The sequence below is a fragment of the Megalobrama amblycephala genome, linkage group LG12, assembly GCF_018812025.1.
Source record: "Megalobrama amblycephala isolate DHTTF-2021 linkage group LG12, ASM1881202v1, whole genome shotgun sequence".
NCBI lineage: Eukaryota > Metazoa > Chordata > Actinopteri > Cypriniformes > Xenocyprididae > Megalobrama > Megalobrama amblycephala.
In genome coordinates this window covers 20,206,984-20,216,640 of record NC_063055.1, presented here as the reverse complement: position 1 = coordinate 20,216,640, position 9,657 = coordinate 20,206,984, and the positions used below count along the sequence as shown (strand labels likewise).

The following is a 9,657-nucleotide window of genomic DNA, read 5'->3' as shown; positions in this document are numbered from 1 at the left end:
GTAAATGACATTGAACCAAAGGTGTTATGAATACAATAGCACCATCTGGTGGCAAATATAGACATTTATGAGTAAGCAACATATTCTTGAAGACAGAATAAATACTCCACACAGTATTTAAAAGAACCTAAAAACATGCATATTCATTGAGGATAAAAATGTTATTTTATTAAAACAGTCCTGAAAATGGATTGAAACATTCATTTAAATTAATTGAATTAATAAAGGACATCACACATCACAATGGTCACTAACAAATGCATGAAGTTAAAATCTATTTAAAGTGCATATATATACAAATAAAATAAACAAATAAACCAAAAAAAAATTTCATGAAATGTGTTAATCTTGATGTATATTGATGCCTGTCATAGTATCCATGCTTTTGTGTGAACTGGATTAAAACAGATATTTCCGGCAGTTCTTCACTCCACACTTGCACTCCATATGGATCCGCTTGATGGGTGATCCTTCAAATCCAGCCCGACTGAAGTCTGAGTCCATTTTTTCACTCTCTGCATCTACTGGATCAACTGCAGCAAAAATGAAAAGTACATATTAGGTATTTACAAAAGCATATAATTTAGCTCCTCGTTATCTTATTAATAGACCCACCCCCAAAAATTTAAGAAAAGACCAAAAAAAAAAGAAAAGAAAAACTGTTCATCTTACTGTTCATCTTATAGTCAAAGGTGAGCTCTTCTCCCGCTTTGATCCCTCGTTTTGCAAAGAATGCAATTCTGGGAAGTCGCTCATCCAAGTTCTCAATAAAAACATTATATACCTGCAAGTTTGGATCGCACTGGAAAAACAATGGTAAAGATTTATTAAATTGCATGTTTTGTGAAGTCAATGTTATAAGTTAAGTTACTAATTTTGCAGCACACTGCTACATATTTGCCAAAACAAAATAAAAAAAAGCACATTAACTTTTAGAAACATTATCACATTGCCCAGACTCGGCAACTCACTGCATTAATGGTTTTCACTAGATCTTTGAATGGTCTTTTAAAGTTTTTATTCTTTTAAAACTGACAGTGGTATATAATGCTAAATGTACTCGGTTAAAGATCACATATAATCATTTTAATTTTAATTAATTAATTAATAAAAATAAATAAAAAATGTTTATCAATGTTGAAAATAATTGTGCTGCTTAATTTTTTTTTTTTTTTTGGGAAACTGTCAGGCATATTTTTTAGGATTCTTTGATGAATAAAGTTCTATAAGAAAAGTTCAAAGGAGCATTTATTTGTAAGTGTAAAAGTCTTTACTGTCACTTTGATCATTAATGCATCCTTACTGAATAAAAGTTAATTTCTTAAAAAAAAAAAAAAATCTTACAACATATAATATATATATATATATATATATATATATATATATATATATATATATATATAAAATACAATAAAACTGTGTTATTGGCATCATGTCAAGTGACTAAATCCAAAATAATGTATTTAATGTATTGTTTATTTATTAATTTTCTACTGAATATTTCTAAATATCCCAAAATATCTCTAAATGAGTACTGATACTATAATGCCAAACTTTGTTTAATATTAACATCAAGAAAATACGTTCATACAACATACCTTCTGTAAATAAATATCACTTAAATATCAGAATTTGTTCCAAATTACGTGATGGACAGCCCAGATGATGTTAATAGCTAGTTAGTGCTCACGCTGTGGTTGACAAAGTGAGAGATGTTTCCATAATGAGCTGCATCGATGGTGTAGACGTCCTCCACATAGTCCAGATCAAACAGGTAGGTGGCGCCTTGCTTATCGTACACCACTCCTCTCCTCTCTGCTTCCTCTGTGGTGATGATCTGATGCAATACACAACTGACAGCATGTCAGCGATCAACATTCACAGGGGGAAAACATTTACCAGTTTAAAGGGATAGATCACCCAAAAAATGGGTCTAATGTTGTTTTGGATACCACTGAGTTTCATTGTATAAACAAAACACTTCAAACATTCATATGTTTGAACATCCATATTTAATATTTTAATTATAATTTTTTTGTGTGTTCATACAGGTTTGGAATCCATATCCATTTAACTTGCTTACCTCTCCAAGGTACTCCATAACGAAGCTATTTTTGTAAATCCTCTGTAGCGTCCGCACTCCCCAACCTCTGCCATTTGCGGTTTTGAAGATGCACAGATCATACTGAATACCTCTCTGCACAACCCTGTTTGCACAGTCAGGACCACATCTGCACATGGAGTTACACTCATAGATGGGTACTCCAGGCATAACTTTCACCTGCCTGCTGTCATTATACGCTCTCCGATGCTTCAGAAGCCCTGGACAGCAGCCGTCGATCGGCTGAGAGATGCAGTCATCGCACTCGCACCCCACTATCACTGTATTCGCATCCACTCCTTTCCCTAACTTATTGTCATTAATGTAGGTGAAGTTTTTAGGAGGTCCGTCCAGGTCGACCTCATTACAAACAAATATGCGGCCCTTGTGCCTGCAGGTCTGGTTCATGAGGTCTTCCCATTTTTTAAGCTTCATACGTTGTTTGGCCTTCTGGAGGAGGAAGGAAACAACGGGGGCACTCAAAGATGCTGAATCGAGCGGTTCGCTGGCCTGAAGTAGAGCTGCCTTCACGTCTTCTCGGAACTGGTGCAAGAGTATTGGGCATTTAAGGTTTTTGAGGGGTTCCCATGTGTTTTCTGACTCTGCGTAGCCCTTCCACTTCACCAGGAAGAACTCTCGACCCTGAAAAGGATGAGAAGCAGTTGGAACCACAAATGTCTAAATCACAGTTGTACATGCAATACATAATTAATAAATCACCTTGTGTTTTTTGTAGTTGCACAGATACTCCACTTCATAGTCATTAAAGTTGTTCTTTGTCACATTCAGCTGTTTGCAAACTAGTCTTTTTCTTCGGCACAGAGCCTGGAGGTCCTCCCATGAAAGTTTACAAGACACCCTGCAATCTTGAATCATATGTAAGGGGCTCCATAGAAACAACTGCAACCTTTCACAGGTTAGTGTCATGTAGCAATTGCTGTACACTACTTATGTTATTAACTATTTAAAAGTTCCCTAGTATGACAGCATTTTATGATTATTCATTGCAATTGTATATATATTTTTATGTTTAGTCATTGCGCACGTTTATTCATTGCTATTTATTTGAAACGTGCACCGTTAAGAGCACTGTTCGTCGCTATTTGAAGAAAGCAAAAGAAATCCTACCTTTCGAATATTGCGCCATGTTCGCCTGAATCACCTCACCTGCATGCTGGATTCCCAATACCGGAAAAACGCGATACGGCATTCGCGTTGATGATTGGTCGAGTTGTAGCTAAGAGAAGAATACCTAATGTTCATTGGTCAATCCTGTTGACCACGTAACATTAGGTTAGTCAAACAGAGAGCAATTTATCCCCCGGTTTCACAAACAAGGCTTAAACCTAGTCTCATAAAATGCATGTTTGAGCTGTTTTAATATATTTTAAGATATATATATCTTAAAATATGTCTGTGCCATTGGTTTGTCTCAAGATGCGCACCAATAATGTTTTTTAAAGCACATTTATAAAAGATACTGAAATGTTCTAATTGATCTAAGGCCTAATCCTGGCCTAATCTAAGCCCTGTCTGTGAAACCGGGCCTATATGTGTTTATATGTCTAAGATGTCAACAACCTTTATATATATATATATATATATATATATATATATATATATATATATATATATATATATATATATATATCAGAGCAGAATATATAACCATGAAAAATATCACACTACTTACTAAAAGCTATTTTCCTTTGTTTAAGTTGTTTGCATAGAAATCAATTCAGGAAATAGACTTTATTCAGGGTAGCACCATATTTGGAATGAAAATGAGGCTGTACCTGCCTATTGTTCAACTAATGATACATCTGTCAAAAATAATCTTTCAGTAGCAAAAACTCCATAAAACAGTATTGAAAGTTAGTTTTGAAAATTTTGTGATCAGCTATCCCTCATAGCCTCATTTTCATTCAGTATGAAAACAATCCATTATATTATACACATCCATATTGAATACGTACATTTCAAAGCTGTCATGTTTATTTTTAAAAAAAAAAAACATTTCTATTAAGTAACTAGATAAGAATGTTGTCACGTTATAGAACTTTATATACAGTGGGTACGGAAAGTATTCAGACCCCCTTAAATTTTTCACTCTTTGTTATATTGCAGCCATTTGCTAAAATAATTTGAGTTCATTTTTTTCCTCATTAATGTACACACAGCACCCCATATTGACAGAAAAACACAGAATTGTTGACATTTTTGCAGATTTATTAAAAAAGAAAAACTGAAATATCACATGGTCCTAAGTATTCAGACCCTTTGCTGTGACACTCATATATTTAACTCAGGTGCTGTCCATTTCTTCTGATCATCCTTGAGATGGTTCTACACCTTCATTTGAGTCCAGCTGTGTTTGATTATACTGATTCGGACTTGATTAGGAAAGCCACACACCTGTCTATATAAGACCTTACAGCTCACAGTGCATGTCAGAGCAAATGAGAATCATGAGGTCAAAGGAACTGCCTTTGAGTGAAAAATTTAAGGGGGTCTGAATACTTTCCGTACCCACTGTAACTAGATAAGAACATGGGTTGTATGTGCAGTTAACATTGTAGAACAAAATGTCCAAGTATTGTCAAGTTATGTTTACCACAGACCTTACCTCTACAAGTCTTTAGCCTTGTTTATTGGGAATCAGTAATAAATAATTTTATATTTAAATGTACTAATAATAGTAAACTGTATATGTGCTATATTAAAGATTACAAAAAAATTGCTATGCTGGTGAGTTTACAATTCAAATGGCACTTGTTCTTTGTTTAGTTTCCTGGGGCCCGGTGGAGTCATAGACGTATAAAGTGGAATAAACTATACATTTATACATTTTTCTCTCTTTTTCTTCTATACAACAGTAACATCACCACTGTCAATATGGTTAATTTCAGCACTGACAGTAATTGTTGGCAACTCCACACTCATGGAGTTCTCAGGTGGTGTAGTATATACTTTCTCCAAGTGTGCTGCAGTTTGTTGTCTGTGCTGTAAGGGAAAAGTGAAGCGGTCCAGTGGTGCGTGTTCAATTTTACAGAGGCTGTCTTCACTGTCGCTGTTATATCCAAGGTTAGAATGGCATGGCTCATCTTCTTGAGAGGAGAGCTGCACAGCAATTGGCAGCTCGTCTTCTGTCTGAATTGCCTTTTCATTGAGAACTCTTATGACATCAATCTCCATTTCTTCACCCTCATCTTGACAGGGTTCAACTTTCCGGAATGTGTGATGTGCAAAGAGGCTGATGCAGAACATCTCCACAATTACAGAATAGTGGTAGATTACTTGTAGAAAGAAAAATGAGAGAAAATCATTACAGAATTAAAGCAGATGTATTCCAGTTTCCAGATCCCAAAACTTTTGGAAAATCAAAGATGACGTTTTATATTTCTTACATTGAGAACGAAACAGGTCAGAGAAGGGAGGAGTGCAGGGGATGACATTCAGCGCACCCATGGTCTCCAGAATTCCACTCTGTAGTCCACAAAGGACCAGGACAACAATGATGCAAATAAACTTGGCTCGAAGACTGTATCCAGGCAATGCCCTTTTTGTAGCTTTATAAAACAGCAAGTAGCCATAGAAGGACAGAAACGTGGATACGGCAATGATGGCATTGACATACATGTTGAGAGTAACCGAATTAACCTGAAAAAGATTACAAATTCACGTTCAGAAAATAAACCAAATTTGCTCTGCAAAGAATGTGATTTTTTCCTAAACCTTAGGTGCAATGACCGTCAATGATAAAGATTTAAAGGTGCCCTAGAATCAAAATTTGAATTTACGTCGGCATAGTTAAATAACAAGAGTTCTGTACATGGAAAAGACATACAGTGAGTTTCAAACCCCATTGCTTCCTCCTTCTTATGTAAATCTCATTTGTTTAAAAGACTTCCGGAAAACACGCGGATCTCAACATAACACCGACTGTTACGTAACAGTCGGGATCATTAATATGTATGACCCCAATATCTGCATATATGCCAGCCCATGTTCAAGGCATTAGACAAGGAAAGGCAGTATTAACGTCTGGATCTGTGCACAGACAAGGTAAGCCAGCAAGAACAACAGCGAAAAATGGCAGATGGAGCAATAATAACTGACATGATCCATGATAACATGATATTTTTAGTGATATTTGTGAATTGTCTTTCTAAATGTTTCATTAGCATGTTGCTAATGTACTGTTAAATGTGGTTAAAGTTACCATCGTTTCTTACTGTATTCACAGAGACAAGAGCCGTCGCTATTTTCATTTTTAAACATGTGCAGTCTGTATAATTCATAAACAAAACTTCATTCTTTATAAATCTCTCCAACAGTGTAGCATTAGCTGTTAGCCACAGAGCATAGCCTCAAATTCATACAGAATCAAACGTAAACATCAAAATAAACACTTTACTCACATAATTCGAAGCATGCATACAGCATGCATGATGAACATCTTGTAAAGATCCATTTGAGGGTTATATTAGCTGTGTGAACTTTGTAAATGTGCTGTAATATAGTCGAGAGCTTGTGTGGCAGGGAGCAGGCGAATTAAAGGGGCGGCGCGCTGCCAAAATCAGTGTATAGTTAATGATGCCCCAAAATAGGCAGTTAAAAAAATTAATTAAAAAAAAATCTATGGGGTATTTTGAGCTGACACTTTACAGACACATTCAGGAGACACCTTAGACTTATATTACATCTTGTGAAAAAACATTCTTGGGCACCTTTAATTGATCATGCCAATCACATGATCGCCTATGCTGAAACAAATACTAACCCCCAAATCAGCATATTAGAAAGATTTCTGAAGGATCATGTGACAATGAAGAATGCTGAAAATTCAGCTTTGCCATCACAGGAATAAATTCAAAATTTAAATATATTAAAATAGAAAACAGTTATTTAAAATTGTAATAATATTTCTGGTTTTGCTGTATTTTTGATCAAATAAATGCAGCCTTGGTAAGGATATGAGACTTCTTTAAAAAAACATTTTTAAAAAATCATAATGATCCTAAACTGAAAAAGTATATATATAAATATTACACTATAGTGAGCTCAAAGCAATGGCGTATTGTACTTACATCCCCGTACTTATACTGTTCATCTGTCCAGAGGACAAGAGTGAGGAAGAACAGGATTGTTCTGACCACAGAGAGCTGAAGAACAGCTGCCATCATCCACCCCACACTGGTCCTGATGGAAAAACGGTTAGGATTCCACCATTATAAAGAAACTGTCCTGTTATTCTAAATATTAAGTTAAACATCTACGCAGGCGTATGTGTGATGAAGTACTTGTTGATGTCAAAAAGAGGAAGACAGCAGCAGCAGCAACAGGGGAAGGGGTTTGGAGACACCTTCTCCCCTGCTAAAGCCTCCAGCATGCGGATCTTTCCACCGAAGAAGTCTTTGATAAGACCCATGAACTTCAAGAGCGTAATGGAGTGATATCTGCCAGGAAATATAAAACATTCCATACATATATGACTGGCCATTTGGATCACTATTGTGCAATTAGATTACAAAACTTTACAAAATACCAGTGGAAGTCAAAAGTCACTCACAGAGATGCAATGAAATTGCACAGAGATGAGGAGCGTGGAACATATAGCGCAATGATAGACGTCATTCCGAAAACCTGTCAAAGAAACAAAATGTTACCAAAAGGTAACTAAAGGCGTGAAATGAATGAATTGAGCGAGAAGGTGCTGTTGTACTGGATATATTCCCAGGATCCATAGGCTGAGATTTCTACGCCGCTGAGAGGGGACATGACGCAGAAAAAAGCCAATCTCCTCCATGAAGAGAGCTAGCAGCAGTACGGCAAACACAGCAGGAAGGAGGAACAACCAGAGATCGTTCTTGATCACTATAAACAGAACAAACAAAAACACATAAAGTTAAACATAAAGCTTCCAACAGAAGATTTTCAAAGTGATGCCACAGAAGAACCATTTTGGGTTCTCAAAAGAACATTTTAATAATCTAAAGAACCTTTAGTGAAATTGAAAGGTTCCATAGATATTAAATGTTCTTCATGGAACCATGGATGCCAATAAATAACCTTTTTTTTTTTGACTCAAAGAGACATAATTTCTCATCCCGGTATTCATTCATCTAATCCCCCTATAGCTCAGAGGCACACTTTTAGGGTAATTTTAAGGTAATAATCTTGGAAACAAGTGGAAAAATAAGGAGGAAAATGGGGGAACAATGCTAGCTGACTCAAATAGCTCTGTAAATATTGTTGACTGATGAGCAGTTTCATCTGTGTTATCTTTTTCACTGCATATACAAATTGTACAGCATTTAATCATATTCATATGTTACATTGCAGCGTATTGTCATTCCTGTCATTATCCAGGAAAAATTACATTTAGCATTGTAACACGGGTTATAAGCAGCAAACAGCAGAGCTTGGGTTGATACATCTACACCTTTCATCATGATGTTGTGTTAAATCTTTTACCTTTAAAGAACTCAGATGACAAAGGGATCCCACCTCCCATGAACGTGCAGTTGTCCTCCTTCCTCATTGTTCAGTGAAATCTACTAGAATTTCGATTGGGAGTCCTTAGATGTCAGGATACAAAAAATTAAACACACGCTTATTTGTTATCAATTAAAGTGCAAAACCCTGTGGTACAGAAATAGTGAAAGATTTAAATATATAGGCAATTGTTTATAAGTAGTTATGCCAAATCTATACCAAGGTGGCTTCTTATTGCCTAAGTGATGTCTTTCTGAGCTCACTTATTAATGATTGACTTAAACACAGGTAGGGCGCAGGTAGAGGGCCAAGTCCATCTTCCCACAAGTCTGGACACAAGTCTCAGACAAACTTGTATTATTTTACGTTTGGAAATACGTTATTGGAAATGTATAAACATTTTTATATTTGAAGGATTGATGAAATATGTAGCAAACAGTTCTCTATTTGCCATTTTACAATTTTATAATTTATTTTAAATTAGGTCTATATAATATAATTTCAGTCATTGGTCATGTTTCACAGAAGAAGAAATTTTTTTAGAAATAATTACTAGATTTTTTAAGAAATTATAGCCCACTTGATAAAAAAAAAAATTTAACATGAATTGTACTTAAAGGTTGACAGTCTGAGTCATATAATATAAATTTGGAGTTATAGAGGAGGAATCTAAAACAAACAAAATTTAGCTTTGAAGGGATAGTTCACTCTATAATGAAAATTCGGCCATCATTTACTCACCCTCAAGTTGTTCAAAGCCTGAATTTCTTTCTGCTGAACACAAAAGATATTTTGAAGAACCAAACAGCTGATGGACCCTATTGACTGCCATAGTGCAATAGTATTTTTTTCCCCTATAGAAGTCAATGGGGCCCATCAACTGTTTGGTTCTTTAAAATATCTTCTTTTGTGTTCAGCAGAAGAAAGAAATTCATACAGGTTAGAAACAACTTGAGGGTGACTAAATGATGACCGAATTTTAATTTTTGAGTGAACTATCCCTTTAAGTGCATTGACGGAATTTTCCGGCTTTCAGTGTTTTCACAGTTATACGGTAG

At 35.5% G+C, this 9,657-nt stretch overlaps 2 protein-coding genes across 3 annotated transcripts; both read right to left on the bottom strand.

Annotated features, from left to right (window-relative positions):
- Positions 1-146: 146 nt before the first annotated feature.
- suv39h1a (SUV39H1 histone lysine methyltransferase a) lies at positions 147-3,389 on the bottom strand. Of its 2 annotated transcripts, XM_048211060.1 has the most exons (6): positions 3,230-3,388; positions 2,822-2,967; positions 2,084-2,743; positions 1,691-1,837; positions 673-802; positions 147-533 (listed from the first exon to the last, which is right to left on the bottom strand). In XM_048211060.1, exons 1-6 carry the CDS (start codon positions 3,309-3,311, stop codon positions 400-402), a joined length of 1,299 nt encoding a protein of 432 aa, XP_048067017.1. In that variant the 5' UTR covers positions 3,312-3,388; the 3' UTR covers positions 147-399. The 2 variants fall into 2 exon arrangements, 1 of the variants encoding a protein (XP_048067017.1); XR_007187624.1 differs by lacking the exon at positions 147-533 and having other exon boundaries at positions 1,599-1,837; positions 3,230-3,389.
- Positions 3,390-4,519: 1,130 nt separating this feature from the next.
- On the bottom strand, positions 4,520-9,352 carry si:dkey-16n15.6 (organic solute transporter subunit alpha). Its single transcript, XM_048211400.1, has 7 exons — positions 8,579-9,352; positions 7,827-7,978; positions 7,674-7,747; positions 7,405-7,560; positions 7,192-7,303; positions 5,509-5,761; positions 4,520-5,397 (listed from the first exon to the last, which is right to left on the bottom strand). The coding sequence occupies exons 1-7, from the start codon at positions 8,643-8,645 to the stop codon at positions 4,967-4,969; spliced, it is 1,245 nt and encodes a 414-aa protein (XP_048067357.1). The 5' UTR covers positions 8,646-9,352; the 3' UTR covers positions 4,520-4,966.
- Between the last annotated feature and the right edge of the window lie 305 nt (positions 9,353-9,657).